The 17,098-nt window shown below is 50.9% G+C and overlaps 1 protein-coding gene across 2 annotated transcripts in view; it reads left to right on the top strand.

Annotated features, from left to right (window-relative positions):
• The first annotated feature begins 9,385 nt into the window (after positions 1–9,385).
• The window catches only part of RTN4R (reticulon 4 receptor), an 85,929-nt gene continuing 78,216 nt past the window's right edge, over positions 9,386–17,098 (top strand). The window contains exon 1 of one of the 2 annotated variants that reach the window (XM_065033975.1): positions 9,386–9,501. Coding sequence is in view for 1 of the 2 variants with exons in the window: in XM_005502893.4 (XP_005502950.1) it covers positions 10,623–10,644 (22 nt within the window). In the remaining variant the exon portion in view is untranslated. Of the gene's footprint in view, positions 9,502–10,115; positions 10,645–17,098 lie in introns of those variants that run through there. The other variant, XM_005502893.4, reaches the window with a different exon arrangement.

Raw genomic sequence — 17,098 nt, 5'->3', positions numbered from 1 at the left:
CGTGCTTAGCTCTGCTGTGCTTAGAATTCACTTCACCGCTGTCACCCAGGGCTGTCTTCTGCTGCTTCACATCTCTCCTTTTTATTCCCCCTAATAAGGCAATATCATTTGTACCTCTGTACCCTGCTTAAGTGCAGTGATATATCTCGCCTTTGTGCTGCTCACACCATGTGCCTGCACTGATGCTCTCTTGCTTTCTCCGTGACAGCATGGTTGGATCGCCAGCACCCTGCCATGCTCCATTTTCTCTGCCAGCTCCCCCCAGGTCTGGCCCACTGTTTCCTTGAAACTTGTCCTGTACTTTACTTTGAATGCAGCAGGGAGTCAGAATTACGCCCACTGTTCCCTTCTATTCTTGGCCCTCTGCTTCCCTCACCTCCCAACCAAAATCTGTTCGCCTTCTGAAAATGGCTTGTATTTTCTGACTATGAGAAAGCATCTCTCCCACGGGGGTTGCGGTGCCGTTGGCTGTCACACTCCGGAGCCGAGCAGCCGGGGCAGGGTCTGTGCCCTTCCTCTCCCTGACCCCTCTCTCCAGACATGCTCAAGAGGCAAGTGGCTGATCTGCCTTGTGGCAGCAGGTTTTGTGGCTCCTCCAATCACTGTTGCATTTATGGCTTGCTTTATGCCAGCATTGCTAAATTTACTGGAGTTGTCACCAGGAATTATTGGTGTGTCCGTATTTCTCTCCTTTAACGCTTGTGATTGCTGGGTGAGGCGGAACATGCTATTTGTCCCCTTTCCAAACAACGTCTCTGTCGAATCAACAAGAACAGATTACTCATCTGCTGCAGGAAGCTAATTGCAAACAATTGTAAAACAAAATATTATTTAATTGCAAAGTAATGGACAGCACTGTCTCTGTGCCATATGGCACCCTAGTTCAAACACGGCCTGATCTGGTCACCTGAACACAGCCCTTGTGCAAACCTTCTCCCTCTCGCTTAAGGGGTATTCACCTAATGGGGCATTTTCCTTATCAAGGCAGCAGCAGAGTGATGTTATTCACAGTCCAAGGAGAGCACCTGCAATGCCAGAGCAGGGTGACTTGCATCTGAGGAAAAGCAAGAAGCCCCAGGCTCACATCAAGGCACAGCTGTAGCATCTGCACCAGCTCACCAGAGCTTCTGAATCTCTGCCTGCAGCATGGGAGTGAGGTGCTCTCTAGTGCTTTGAGATCTCTGGAACAAAAAAAAAAGCAAAACCAGCATCCTCGAGTTGCACATTTTATGATCCTTAGCCAAGGGGCAACAGAAACATCAGGAGTCAGAGCAAGGAGGAGCATCATGGAGGCAACTGGAACATCAAGAAGGAACAATATTTCTGACCCTTCAGTTCAGAAACGTTGTAGCAGGGTTTTGCTGGAGATGAGGTTTGCATGTCTCATTCTCACAGCATCCTCCAGTACTCATGGATGGACCTCACCTCTTATGATGCACTGTGACATCTACCCTTGATGAGCAGCTAGCATGGTGTGAGTGTCCCTGTGTGCCTTCACCTGGCCAAGAACGGTCAGCATGGCCTTGAGGAGTCTAGTTTTATAGGAGATGGGAACAAGAGATGTTGGTTCACAATTCTTACTGCTGCTGCTGGGTCTCTAAATCGAGCAGCTGGTTTTCAGATAGTCAAATTTTCAATGAGAACTGATTTCCATGGGACGCTGAGTCTTCCCACAGAGAAGCATTATGTTTACCTCCAGCCTTCTGTCTTTTCCTGAAAACCACTTTCTTTAGGAAATTACGTGGGCACTTTATTTTTCCTGGGGGCACACTATGCAAGAACAGGCTTTTAGTCATCTCTTCAGTCTCTTAACTGAGATATGAAAGAACTGATGACTGAGTGGCCACCAGATCAGTGGGGTTCACAAGGTGGCTTAACGATAGGACATCTTCTAGGCTCAGGTCACTGCCAAGACCATCACCTCTCTCTCACTGTACATGGCAGGGTTTTTTTTTCCCAAATGCTCACTTCCATGAGTTCTCCTTGCCACTTCTCCATTTACCCCTGTGAATCAGGCACCCAAAACTTCACCTGCCTTTTGTCAACAGAGCCAAGCCATTGCCTTGGCAACGATATTTGTAAAGTCTTCCTTCAGAGCTGGTTAACAATGTTGCCAGCATTTTCTTTGGGTTACTTCTTAAAGCTGAAATGGTCTTGAAAAGACTCAATAGCTTCAGCACACATCTTCCCAAAAAAAGTGGTGGTCCAGAGCAGCAATAATGCAACAGTAATCCTGTTGGCTTGGTGATTAGTGTTAGCTGGGCTGAGATAGGCAGCTCCAAAAGGACAAACACTGGCATTTGGGAAGATCACGGTACTTTCGGACAATAGTTGCCAAAATGGATCAGGGACAAATCCACCAGATTTGAGCTCTCTGTGCAAGTATTACTGTAGTTCCTCAAATACAGAGCAACTTTTAGGACAGAAAAAAGGTTTGAAAAAGTCCAGCTGGCTGCAGATTCTATCCAGGTGATGTCTGGGGTCACGTTTAATCTAAAACCTTCATATATTGTAAGCAACACATTGATCCTCAAGTCTTCTGCCCAGTTTGGCATGATCAGGGACAGAAAATTCTGCTCTGAACTTTGCTCTTCCACATGTCTGCTCAACATCCCTAACCTACGGTTTCAGGAAAATGCACACAATAATTTTGTTTAATTGTTTGATTCTAACAAAAACAGACAATAGTGCCTCACACCTGTGAAACACCTTAATGCACTCCAGTTCAGTCTGTTGTTTTACATGACGAGTTTTGAAGACTTGTGATTGCACTACAGTTTTTAGATAACAGAAGATCCATCCTGTGGCATCTGAAGATCCATGGGGCACCAACAATCAAAATGACAAAGCTGCTTAAGCCTGGTCTGTCCCAGCTGAAGGTCCTGCATAGGGGGACTCATAAACAGCTCAAGACACTTCAAAGGGAGCAATCTTTGCAGATGACTGAACAAATAATCACTGCCATATCCCAGCTTCCCATCTTGCACCTTCCTCCAGCTCCATATGTTTCTCTTTACCATGTACAGTTTTTCTGCGCTTTAGCCAGTTTCTCATGCATCAAGCCATGCCAAGTCCTAAACTCATCAGAAAGAATGCATGGACATGGGACACTGAATCCCTCATGCCATTCAAACACAGCTTGCTCATAGTCCTCATCGCCTGGGCAGTCTGCCTGAAGTCAGTGGTGTTTGTTTGGTCAGAGGTGCCCTCAGGAAAGCTCAAACTGCTCTTAGGGAACTCATTCTTCTTAAGGGCAAATTTCTTCTCCCAAGGCTGTTTGGAAGATTTCCAAAAGATGGCTGGGTGCAGTTCCTGGTTCAACACACGGGTGGGCTCCAGCATCCAACACACATGATGGGCACATCTCTATGTCCCACACGGTTTGGTCCAGCTTGCAGTTATAATTTGCCTCCAGGCTGGCCTGCTCCTTCATCCCTCAGCGGTTGGGCTCTCCTTCCCCCTCAACTCCCCATCCCACCTCTGTTTTGTTTCCTGCTCCAGGGCAATTCCCATTCCTCCATCTCTCTCTGACGATGTCAGCAGAGAGAGGGGAAGAGTACAATTTTTGGCCTGGAATAGCCTCACCTTCAGTGTCTCTGGACAACCCATGGAGTTAGTTCATGTTTGGTAGCAAATCCACATTAGTTGGCACAGATAAGGGCTGGACAAGTGGTGACAGTTCACCCCTCTCTGCCTCACCATCATTGTGTCTGCCCCCAGCACAGCACTGCTTATGGTACAGGAGCATCCCTGGAAATCTCTGCAGGCCCTGTAGGATTTCAAGTTAAGACATGAGATGGGAGAGTAATCTGAAATGAATAATTTATTTTGGTGAATTTTCTTTCCTTCTGTTTACAGATTGTCTAGGAGCAGATTGCAGCTTTCACACCTCAATTCATTATTGGAAACTATTTGCAGATAGTTCCCGGTCTGCAACTCATTTGCTAACTCTGTTGGGAGTACTGCAGATATGAAATCAGAGCTGTTTTGATTGGTCATGTGGTACTGCCATGCTCTCTTTCCTCCACGAAAAGTATGTGACGTTAAGAATCAGGCTGTAAGGGCAGATGCTCCTAGTCACGAATTAGATGTTCATTTTCTGCCAGTGCTCTCCAGTAGCCCTTCTGTGTGTCCCTACAACTGCCCCTGACAGGACACTCATCAACATCAAGAGAGTAGGAGTCAGCCTTAAAAAAAAAAAAGAGTAACTCCGTCTCATCTTAGACTGAAAAACAAACAAAAAACAAAAAAACCCCAAACCAAGTGGGAGAAACCATCTCTAGTAACTCAAGGCAGAGAAACGATATGCAGCAGCATCCATCCAGGATTGGCACCATCATAGTGGGGACACTGTCAGCTTGGAGGAAAATAAAAAGCTGACCTCTTTAAAGAATATATGAGCTACAGCCCACACCATCACTGTGCTGTATCTGGGAACAGCAGAGCTCCTGACAGGCAGAACTGTGACCAGTTACAGGACCCGGAAGGTCACCCAACCTGAATCATACTGGTGTGGCTGTGATGGAGCTGCCATTCTTCAGCTTCTGCACTGGAGACTCTTCCCACTCCTTGGGCACTGTGTTCAACATGTGTCCTGGTGGTCCAGGGAAAGCCACAGAGTATGTGCAGGATCTGGTCACCAGGTCTTACTGAAGGGACACTGGGAGGGGTTACCACCCCAAATACCTGCTTGTTTTGGATGCTTTGCTCTTCTGGAGAATTGGCATTCATACAGGTGTGGATGAGAGCTGACAGAGAGCAGCAGTGCAGAAATGGAGAGGCCATGACTCTGTTGGGCTCTTCTGGGCCTGTGGGAAGTGCAGCCATGCCAGTTCAAACCAGCCCTCATTTACTCTGCAGTCAACACACATGGGGTGCACAGGGGTCCCCTGCTTCACTTCCATGGAGGAGCAGGTTTTCCCTTGGTCCATGTTTGGACTTTTGCTGCCCTCTTCCCACACCCCCTGGTTCAGTCTGATGCTGATGAGATTCTCCTACCCTCACATGGTCCACGCAGTCATGAATCTTATCTGGTTCATTATTTGGAAGGAAAAAAAAAAACATTCAGCTCAGAAATCCAGGGGACAAATCTACCCCTTGAGCTGTTAATAAGGCCAAACACTTGGGATGCAGATCCTTTCTCAGCAGAGCCTATAAGTATCCAGAGCCATCCTGGAGTACCATGCTTTGAATCAAGAATCTGACCAGGAAGACACTGAAGAAACCTCTTAGGGCTTTGTGTTTCCTCTTCTTCAAAGTTCATTTAGCATCTTTTACTGTTCCCAGTTGCTTCACAGTCAGTGCAGAGTGAGCTCAGGGCAGCTGCAAGACATGTGCAAGCTCTCATCCAGTTAAGTCCCCCTAAGGCTTGAAACTGAGCAGTTTTCTGCAAGGGATGTCTGAATAAATCTATGGTCCTTTCTGCATTGCCCTATGATGCTCTGAAGGATTCTTGGTGCATCCCAATCTCAGCAGCACCGCCAGGACCAGGTGGGAACCTTTTACTGTGTGAAGAGAGGGGATTGATGTGTCAGGACGAAGCGAGTGCTGAGATGATTTACAGGAACAACTTGTCCAAGCCGACCCTATTTCTCAGGCAGAAGAGGCCTGAAATCTGAGAGAAATCACGAAGCAGAAGCTATGAGGCTCATAATTCACCTTCCTGGGAGAGGCAGCATCCGTGGGGAACCGCTGGCTGTGCAGGAGGTGGATGCACTGACAGAGGGGAAGCTTTTCTCACTCTGCCTTGCTCATACAGGCTCTACAAGGCTCTGGTGCAGTTTTTCATGGCAATAGGAGCAGAACAGCACATAAGAACAACACAGACATTTAGTGCCTTTTCCTGAACTAACGTGATATGGTAATGAGCTGAGACAATAGACAGAGATGGAATGTCGTGCCCGCTGTAGCGGGGTGGATGGTTCAAGCCAATAAAAGCTCACACCAGAGTCCAGCATCTCCCTGGGATGACGCCTCTCTTTGCAAAGGAGTCTAGGAGCAGCCAGCCATGCTTCAGTCTTCTGCTTACTGGGCTCTCCCCACAGTGTGATGTTTGCTCATGCAGCCATCTGGGGCATTCTGGTACCCAGCACACATTGCTCAGTGGGATATCCTACCGCAGGCGACAAATCAGACCTGATGTGTAACCTGGGACTGTTTATATAGATATATGTGTATTTATATATGTATTTGATGTGCTGATAGGGTGATCCAATATTCATGGTTGTCTTGTCTGCTGGAAGAATCACTCTGTCAACATGCAACTTATCTGCCCACCAGTGTGCACCAGTTCAAGTCTTGAAAATGGAGCAGTATCTACTTCGGGTATCCAGTTAAATCATGCCAGTACAGCATAGTTCATCCTCATGTGTGCAAACCTGGCCAAGGAGCTTTGCTGATGTAGAGCTGCCCTGTGCCTCCATGTTTGGCCCATCTGCAGGGGATGTGTTTCAGCTGCTGAAAATGTCCAGGAGAGACCCATGATCTATGTGCCCTTCATGTAAGACAATAGGTATAATATATAAACTATGTCAATAGCCCCAGTGTTGGTGGGGTTAGGGAGCCCTTTCAAATTTGTATTCGAGGGTCTGAACCATTGCATGCCCATGCCTGTCCTCAGAGCAGGTGAAAACTACTTCAAGATAAGGTCTTCTTGGATCTCCAGAAGGATGACTTGTCCAGGGGTCCAGAGGAATTCTTATCTAGTGGAGCAGGTAATATTCCCTGACCTGCTGATTGCCTGTGCTGCATTATGCACCACGTGCTCAAGTCTGCTCCTGTCTCCTGCAAGCACAGGCAGTTCCAGCCCTGTCCCAGGCACAGCAGCAAACCAGCTGCTCCTTTAGTGCCCTTTTTTCTGCCTCCTTGTTCCTCCAAAAGGTATTTCCATTGGTCTTCTTATTAGCACCGAGTACAGCATCCAAGGAAAAATATGCAGGCAAAAACTCAGAAAAGTACAGCCACCTAGAAGAACTTAGCTGAAAGGAAAAATCACTAAAAGTGAACTGGTCTTGTTTCTAACAAAACCAGGACAGATGCTCACATCCACATGTGACACAGGACAGATGCAGTCACAAGGCAGTGGGGAAGAACGGTACAAAGGCTTTATGGGGGTAAAATTTTGGGATTCAGGAGTTAGGAATCAACTCCATTAGGTCTTATTCTAAAAATGAGGTGGGCGTGAGCATGGCAAAGGGCAATGGTTTCCCATTTTATGTGCCCTCTCTACCTCTCTGCATCCACCTCCCTCTTCCACCTTCTCTTCAGCACCCTTAGACCCACGAATGTGCCCCAAACGCATGTTAAAGCCACTCTGCTCACAAAGGAGGGTTAGAGAGAGCAAGTGAACAGTTGACACTTTGCAAACAAGACTCACAACCTAAAGGAAGAGAATTGATCTAAGTGTGATTAAGCATTAGGTAAAGACGAACATGTAATTATCCAGTCAAAGCAAGGTGTCTCTTGATCTCAGTGAATGCTGGCTCCTTTCCAAGCTGCAAATGAGCTGCACAGAATTACTCACGCTATAATTGCAAGCTACCTTAGATCCCTCAGGAGAGGGATCCTGACTCCTACTTGGGAGACTCCTTCTCCTTCACCCAGTCCTTACTAGACAATGCTCGGATGTGTTGGGAAATGGAAAGCACAAATGTCCAATGTGAAGGAACAGGAGGAGAGCCAGTCTCCTGTACTTTGTAACATAAGCTTAGAAATCCAGCTGGTGCGAGGGCACCCGCCATACTGTAAAGCACCACTTTGCATGCCAAGGTCACAGCCACCATGTTATTTCATTATGACCTGTGTGTAACAAACTTTTGGGTCTGAAACCAGCCCGAAGTGGTGCAGAAATCTGCAAGAAAAGTCAGTCACAGCCCTTTACAGATGTGCTCTCTCCATTTTAAGATTAACCTTTCAGAAATGTCAGCCAAACAGCCACACACAGCCAGCTGCCTTCCTGGTAGAACCTGTAATTTTCAGCCTTGTGACTGTAGCTTCAGTTAACTCCTTTGTTGCTTGTGTTCACCTTCCAGCCCTTTCCCAGGCAATTCCAGCTCCAGAGTCCTTTTATTTGCAGTGATTCTCTGCATGTCGGTGACCTCTCTCTCCTGATGCACCACTTGGGATGGCCAAGTCAGAGGGCACTACTGAAACACGAGTGCTTGAAGTGTTTAAAAGTGAGGAGGAGCATATTCCTTACCTGTGGTACTTGGACTGTCACCGCAGAAAGAGCAGGGCATGATAGGATCATCCCCCTCCCCAGAGGATGTCCACAAATCAACACAAGGTGTGCTGCCAGCTGATTGCATCAGAATGCTTCTTGTCCCAGATCTCTCCTTTCCTTTACCTCTGACACCCCCAGTCATCCCTCACATTGAGCAGGTCTGCCACAGACTGGCCCACGCATCCAAAAGAGACAGCCGTGTTCAAAGCCACAGTCTCATCTGAGGGTCCCAGCCTTTGACCTTGTGGGCACAGTGCTCCCTCAGCAGCAGGTTCATTAAGTGCTGCCTTGGGCTGTGTGCACAGGACTTGCAGAGAAGAGGGAGGCTGTGTGGTGCCAAGCTCTAGCACGTGCAGAGGTAAAGCACACGATGGTTAGGGTGCAGGCATGGATACAGAATGGGCAAGGATGCAGCTGGAGAATGCCCTTATACAGAGCACATAGAGGCAACAATGCACACTGTATCTACTGATCTGCCTATATATCCTAACAACAGCCTTTTCCCTGCTCTACTCTTACACTTCGGTTGTGGATGACTGATAAAATGTCAGCAAAAGATATCTAGAAGACATCTGGAAGACATATCTCCTTGGTACCTTCGGACAGCTGAAGCCATTTGCATAATTAAAGCCCACACTTGGTAAACTACTTCCATCTGGCTCAAATGTCCAGTTAGGCCTTCCTTTGGTTATATTTCTTTTCCATAGTTTATTGGGGTGTCAGCATGAAGTACCCCCAAGATCTTTGGGTGGGATTAGATGGGTTGTTGTCCATAAGAGAAATGGTTTCCTGGCTCATCTTGGAACAACACCTACACAAAAAGATGCAAACTGGGTAGGCCTTCAAGAGATGTGGCTATGACACAAGCCCTGAGTGTTGCTCTGGAGATGGTCAATATTAGGGGGATAAGCCATAAGAGAGGAATGAAAGTTGAACAGCATATGCGTACAAAGATTTATACACATATCTGACAGCAGTTTGAAACCCCTCACTAGCAGGGACAGAGCCACCATGTCTTCCTGATCAAGATGTTTGGCTTTCTCTGGCACCATCCTTCCCTCCTCCCTTCCCCACCGAGCAAATGAGTTCGCTTAATAAAAATCTCTCTTTCTGCTTTTCAGGACAACTGCAGATGGGAGTCGCCTATGCAGTGAGCACTTGTCCGCTGCAGGACAGGGAAGGAGGGAAGCCTGCGGGAGGGCTGAGGAGGATGGGAAAGCCAGTTTCACCCTGAGTCATCTATAACCCGTGTATACCTTGTGCTTTTTGGGTAAACTGAGGTAAGCTATTGTCCTTCCTGTATATGCGAGGGTGATCCCTAATGAGCAGGGGTGGGAGGTGGTGAGAGGGCTCAGACATGCAAGATGGGAGGATGAGTTCTCTCTTTCGGACAGGCCCCTGTCTTTACCAGGCTTCCCCCGGGAACGCAGAAGCAAAACCTGGCGATGGGGCCTCGCCAGCACAGCGGGCAGAGACGCGGCGGTTTCAAGTGTCTCTGGCCGCCTCCCCAGAGAGCAGCCCAGCTCCCGGGGACCGCAGCAGGGGAAAAACCACCCGCCGAGGCCTCCAGCACCCGGGTGCCTCCCGGAGGGACCGCCAGAACTGGGCAGCCCCCGGGGACGCCGCAGCGCGCCGGGCCGGGCCGGGCCGTGCGGGCGCGGCTGCCGCGGGAGGCGGAGGGGAGCGGGCCGGCCCGATGCCCGCAGCCGTCCCGGCGTCCCTATCCCCGGCTTCCTTTAGGTGGCACCTCTCCTCCAGGAATGAGCCGCCCGGAGCCGCCCGGCCCCTCGCAGCCCTGCCCGGGCCGCGGCCGCGCACCACAGGGGCTCCGCCGCGGAGCTGCCGCCGCCGGAGCGGCCCCTGCGCGCTCCGTCTGCCCCCGGCGCGGCCCCTCCCTCCATCCATCCCGTGCCCGTCTCCCCCGTCCTCCCTCTCACTCCTCCAGCCAGTAAATCCGATCTAGGCTGATTCCTCTCACGTCAAACCACATGATCCCATAAAACATTCATCGCCTCTCCATCCCTCGCTCGCTCGCTTCCCGGGATACAGTGCACCAGGCTCCGCGCTCCCCGCCGCCGCCGCCGGCTCTGCCGCCGCGGGATCCGCCGCAGCCCCGGCCCCGTGCGTGCGGCGGGCGGGAGGGAGGAAGGAAGGACGGAGGGAGGAGGCAGGCAGGCAGGCAGGCAGGGAGGGGGAGCCTCGCCTGGATGCTGACTCCAGCTCGGGGGCTGCTCATTCCCCCGATGAGCGAGAGCGCCGGCACAGGGAGAGCCCCCTCCCCGTGCGCCGCCGCTCCGCGCTCGGGCTGAAGTTTTGCACGAGGATCTGCCCCACTTTCACAAGGATTGTACCGCTGCCGTTCGACTTTGCGCCTCCAGACGTGCCTTCCCCGACCCCTAAGATGAAGAGGGCGATAGCTGAAGGTAGGTGCACCCCCGTCGCCGTCCGTCCCCCCCGACCCCCGCCGGCGCTCCCCGCTCCCGGGGAGTGGCAGGGCAGGGCGAGGCGGCCGCGTCCCCAGCTTCGCACCGGACCGGGAACTTCCCTCGCTGCAACTTTTTTTTTCCGCCAGGTCTCGTCGTGGGGGAGAGGGGCCGGACCCCGGGCCCTGGTCTGGGCCGGGCTGAGCGGGGCCGGCGGGGGCCGAGCGCTCGGCCCGGGAAAGGATACGAGGAGGGCGCGGGGGGAGCGGGAGCGCCGCGTCTGCAGGAGCGGAGGAGAGGCGAGGCCGGAGGGGGAGCGAGCACGGGGCTGCGCGCCGGCACGGCACGGCACGGCTCCGGCCGCGGAGCAAGGTAGCGGGATGGAAGAAAAACAGCGGGCTTAGCCCCCTCCAGCCTCAGCCCCGCGGGGGGACCGATCGGCCACCCCCTGCCTCGGCTCGGCCTTGGGGTGCCCGGGCTCCTCTCGAAGTTGGAGTAGGCAAAGTGCCGCCGGGAGAAGCGGCATGCCGCGCTCTCGAGCCCGCATCCCGCGGGGGCGCGAAGCTGCTGCCCCGGCAGAGAGGGCCCCAACCGCAGCTCCCGCGGGGAGCGAGAGGGGATGCGGAGAACCCGGCTTTCCCCCTGCTCCCAGCCCGGCTGGCGGGGGAGCCCCGAGCCCGGCGGAGGAGCCCCGGGTCCGGCTGCCTGCGGGTGCCTCAGGCCGGGATAGTTTGCGGAGGCTCCGGGTGCCCCGGGGGGACGGCGATTACCGGGATGCGACGGGTGCGCCCCGCAGCGCCCCTCCCTCAGGGTCTCCCCCTGCTGCTTCTCAGCCCGCTAGTCCTTTAGCCAGAGGCTGGAAGAGCTGGGAGTTCAGAGGGGGACCCCACATCTGCTGGCCCCAGCGGGGGAAAGGCACAGAGCATGTGGCGGGGCCGGCCTGGCAGAGCCTCCTCAGGCTGAAAATAACCCTTTTTCATCTGCTTTGGCAGCTCTAGCCGTAGTCTTTGCTTCTCAGCTCCCGGTGTGGAGGGATGGGGCTGGGTCAGTGTTGGCAACAGCACCCGGGAGCTGTGGCTGCTGTTAGAGCTGCCCCGCTGTACGGTCGTGCCCTTTTGCAGTTGTTCTGGATGAAACCCAAAATAAAGACCTACATTTGGAGAAACACATGCTCTCACGCTGCAGGTTCAGACCACTTGGAGAAGCATGTGCCACCCAGGCGTGTTTGCTGGAAACCCAGCTCATGGGTTGCAGTTTTTAAGTTGAGTGATCAACCCATTGTAGAAGCTCCACCGCTGTCCAGGCTGCTGGTCAAAGGAGTGTTTGTCATTCAGAGCCTCTTGCTGCACGGAGTCTTTTTCTGTGTGTGCCATCCCCAGCTTGCTTCCTCTCTCTATCAGTGACACAAATATAATCTTCTTCTTTTTTTTTTTTTTTTTTCTTTCTTTTTTGGAGGGCACTCTGGCTGATTTATTTGTGATGATCAAAGGACAGATCCAAGCTCTGATCCAAATGGCACACCGCCTCCTTTAGAGAGTTTGTTATCATTTTTAATTCTGAAATAGCCAATTTATTTCTGCTTAGGAAACACCTTGGGAGCAGGTTGCAGTGATGCCTTTTCCTGGGGGCCCTCAGGGGATACTGATATCTCAGCATCCATTTACTATGTGCTGCAGCGTAGCCTGGTGCATGGTCACCCGTTGATTTGAACCCAGTGGTTGTGTGCTTGTGCACAGACTCACGGTGCCAAGCTGGTGATGCGGGCTTGTGTGTCTACCGTGATGCTGTAGGACGATGTCAGCTGTGCAGAGCAGCATCCAGGTGATGGGTGTGGTACAGGCACCCAGGATAGTCCCTCCTGCGCTGTTTGCAATCCTGCAGCACAGCACTTTCTCTACACTGTGACATTCCCGGCTGCTACCAGCATCATGTGAAACAACGCAGAAAATAATGAAATATAAAAATGGTGTTGCAACAGCTTTATTTATAGAAGAAGGCTTTGAGGGGTTTGGGTTTGAATAGTTTTTTTTCCTGCAGTTTCTGAATTGCTCCTGTGAGAGGCTGGGTAGCCTGGATTGCTAGTAGGTGTGACTATAAAGCCCTTACGAACCTTGGGAAATCATGTTTAGGTGACTGACCATCCTGCCGTATCTGGACTACATTTCCCACTATGGGATGCCAGGATGCTTCAAGTGCCTTGTAAGCCACAAATAGCCACCAGGGGCAGATCGACAGGTAGAGCTTTCACCTGGTGTTCTCAGCACTTACTGCCTTATTAACACAATTTATTTATATTGAAAGAAGTTTTCCATGTTTATTTTTTTAATAAAATCTATTAAAAACAAAACCACTCAAAACAAACAAACACACAACCCTGTAATATGAGAACCTGACCAGCCTCAGAGACTACCTGATATGAGAGCAGTTCTTTCTTTTTCTTGAGAGAAGACACCATTCATCTGCGTATTGTTTTATATTTCCTTTCTGTATAATGTTCATTTGTATCAAGGGGCTGCAGCATTTCCTGGGCTGGTTCCCCCTTCCCCATCACACAGCACATACCTCAGACCGATGTTCTGTGGGACCATCAAGGGGTATGTTTGGAGAGGTTTTCTGAAGAGGAATATCAGGGCAAAAAGGTGTAGGTGCCACTGCACAGCTCCATGCCTGGGCTCTGTGTCTGCAAATGTCATTGTGTCAGTGCTGGTTCTGTGATGTGTTCCCTACTAAGAGCACTAGAGAAGGCTGGTCCAGAAAATAACCTAATTAGAAACAGCGAGAAAGCCACCGCTGCTCTCTGAACTGCTGTGGCTTGTGGGCAGCATGTGCCTGTGCTGCTCACCACTAGCACGGGGAGCACGGCAGTTCTGTCATAACAAGCCACATCTTTCATTAATTACCTCCATCCCATGTTCAGATGCTCTTGGCTTTGCTTGAGTAAAATCCTCCTGGGAGCCTCTGCAGAAGACCATAAGTGTGAAGCAGATGGTGGTGGGAAGGAGCAAGAGGAGGAAAAGGGCAGTTTGCTACACGACTGAGATACCTCCCTCTGCTTTCATCTGCTACCTGCCCCATTCAGGAGACTTAAGGAGAGAGCAGGGAGTGGTTGCTCATCCATACACTTGGCCTAGTGGCTCACCATGGCACTGGAAGCTGGCAGGGGATGTGGGGCTCCACAACTGACATCTCCACAGATGTCTTGATTACTCCATGCCAATCAGTGCTAATAATGAGGGCCTTGGGCCTGTGTAATCTTTTTCTGATGCCAGCAAAGGCTTTGGCCATTAAGCCTTCTAAAGGAATAAGCAAAATCTGCAAAATGCAGCAGGACCTATGTGAATTTTCCACCCTCTTTGGCTCAGAATCAGGAAGGAAGACTGTGAGATGGGGGCAGGAAAGGGGAAGGATGCTCTAAAGGCAGCTCTTGGGCACGCTGCTGTGCACCCTGCATGCACGGTGACTGTGGCTGTGGGGAGCTGTTGCCTACCCTGGAAAACACAGTGTCTTCCTTCTCTTCCCATCCTCCTGAGCCTTGAGAGGGAAAATCAGTTGAGCCAGAGCCTCAGCACACAGCAGGACAAGGAAGATTGCGAAGAGCTGAGCTCTAATCTCCGCTCTGAGCCTGCACATGGCTGCTGTGCCAGTTGCTCACGCAGCTCGGCGGGTGCATCCCAGAGGAGAGGCTGGAGCTGCAGCCCTGGTGCAGGATTCACCCGGTGCAGGATTCACCCTGCGCATCCAGCTGGAGGCGGGACCGAGAGAAGAAGAAAGGAGTCCTCTAATTAGGTGTGCATTCTCTTCCCCTTGGATTTGTGATGCTTTCTGCTGCTGTCACCTTCATTAAGACATATCTTTGAGTGCCAAGCTCCTCTTTTGATGTTCCTAAAGAGGTTTTTTATTTTTTTAATGCAGGAGGCACGCACACAGTGGAATAGGAGTATCCTGTACCACTGCAAAGAGGTGCTATAAGAGGCAGTGTCACAGTATGGTGCCTGCAAGGGCTGGGAATTGCACAAGGGCTTCTCCCTCCTGTCAGTACAGAAAGCTTTGTGCTGTGTCCTGGAGCCAGATGGATCTCTCTGGGATTTGTGAGTAACAAGGTTTCAGGGCTTCTCCATTACAGATGCACACAGAGGTGTGGGAGGGAGGAGGGAGGCTTGTGATCTACAAAGCCCAGCCTCTCCTCCCCTTTCATGCTTGTGATTGCAACTCTTGGAGGTTTCCAGAGACTGAGAGAAAACGGAGACAGTTGTACTGAAAAGACACCATCAGCAAAAAGAAGCAAAGGCTGGATCCTTCCATGTTTGTGCAGAAATGCCAGAGCAACTCATAGAGGCTTTGCTAAAATGTGCAAACTCATCTCAGCCTGCTCTGGTATTTCATTATGGCTATTGGGATGCACAGCAGCATGAGTTTTGGGTGGATGATTATCCATTATAGTGGTGTTCAGTGATGAAATGTAGGCTCAGAGCAGAGTGCCATGAAAGTGACACAGATATTTCCTATGGGGTGTGTGCAGCATGCGTGGATGTAAGGCAGAACACATCTGGATGTGGTGTTGCACAGACTCTGTCCATACTTACTTCGCCCTTAGAGAACTGGAAGTCAGGGCTTCTGGAGTTCGGTCTTGGTCCTGCTTCTTGTATCCTTGAGCAGGTTGATGAGCCTTTCTGTGATTTAGTTTCAGCTTTTCCAGCTTTGTCCCCTTTTTCCCCTTTGTCACTTGGCCTAGGTCAGAACCATGAGTGGCCCTTGTCCCTTTGGTATGGTTGGGGTACCTCTGGTCTGTCACTAGGCATGGCCATGGTGGAGCAGGAGTGATGGTGCACATAGTGCCTGGGTCCATGCTTGATGGAAGCAGATGGTTGTCCCTGTGAGTTCAGGAGCAGGCACTGAGGGAGATTTAGTTTCAGCTTTTCCAGCCCTGACACTGGGAGAGCGATGCTGAGTTATCTCCTGAGGGACCCAGAATATGCTTAAAGGTCAGTGCAGAGCTAAAACGTGCAGGTCTGTGCAATTGCCAATCACTTCTTTAGCAGTGACACAGTGTCAAGGGACAAGACAGATGATGTTCTCCTTAGGGGTGTTGCTGCATCAACAGCAGGTTTGTCTCTCTAGCCTGGCCTGCCTTCGTCACAACCTTTGCATTGTAGCTTGGATCAATAGCACCAGCAGATTTTACAGTATTTTTTGTCTCTCAAGTCTCTGCTCCTGGAATCAGGAGATTAGAAAGGCACAAGTGTTTTATTTTGTAGCCTTCCTGGTTGTCAAGAAAAGCAGAAGCATTACACAAACATGTGCAAAACACTAAGGAAGTTGGAAGCAAGAAAGTACTAGCATGCTGTGATTTTTAGTGCAGTTCTTGGTAGCTCACCATGAGGCATTAGCCTGATGACTGGCAAGCAGATGGCTGCAGCCCTTCTCCCCGGGCAGCCAGCAGTGCAGGGTCCTCTGCACAGGTCAGGCAAAGCAGGGGTTACAGAATATTTGCTTTCATAAGATCATAGAACAGTTTGGAACAGACATCTGGAGGTATCTAATCAACGTCCTGCTCAAAGCACAGCTAATTTCAAAGGTAGGTCAAGCTGCTCAGAGGTTTGTTCTGTCAACTTTTGAGTATCTCCAAGGGTGGAGACATCCTCTTCTCCTCCATAGCTTCTTGGCCTGCCTGGCCAAGGCTGCTCAACCCCTTTGTCACTTGGCCTAGGTCAGAACCATGAGTGGCCCTTGTCCCTTTGGTATGGTTGGGGTACCTCTGGTCTGTCACTAGGCATGGCCATGGTGGAGCAGGAGTGATGGTGCACATAGTGCCTGGGTCCATGCTTGATGGAAGCAGATGGTTGTCCCTGTGAGTTCAGGAGAAGGCACTGAGGGAGATGCTGTGGAGGACCTGAGAGTGGGGTCACAGTCTGGGTCCCTGGCAGGAGCACTGGAGAAAGCACAACACTTCCAGACATTCCTGCCTTGCACCTGTGTGTTTGCTTTCCTGACTGCCTTTGCGGGTGAAGCCCTTGGATATATTTTCTGTGTACTGGTTACAGGTCTCCCAGCATGGTGTCCCGCATCAATGTCAGTTAAAGCAGAGTTTCCCAGGAACTTGTTAGTTCTCAAACACAGTCTGTGCTGGAAGCCTTTCCTGGACACCGGGTAGTGGCAGAGACCTCTCTGAAGACATGGTTTATAATGGCCAAATACCAGAATCCTGGAGGTGTTTGTGGGAAGGACCCTCTGGAGGGTCCAGACTCCCACCCTCAGCAGGACTATTGCTAACGCAGGTCAGGTCTACTGACACTTTCTCTAGCCAAGCTTTGGAAACCTCCGATGATGAAGACTTGCTGGCCTTTCCCAGAGCTGGAGCTGATTAAGAAGCTTTACCTGATGTCTGAACCAAACCTCCCAAGCTGCAGTTCTTGGCTATGGCTTCTTGCTGTGTCATCTGGCCTCACAAAGGCTT

Source organism: Columba livia, chromosome 17 (assembly GCF_036013475.1).
Source record: "Columba livia isolate bColLiv1 breed racing homer chromosome 17, bColLiv1.pat.W.v2, whole genome shotgun sequence".
NCBI lineage: Eukaryota > Metazoa > Chordata > Aves > Columbiformes > Columbidae > Columba > Columba livia.
Note: the sequence above shows the minus strand (reverse complement) of the source record. Positions and strands in the feature narration are given on the sequence as shown.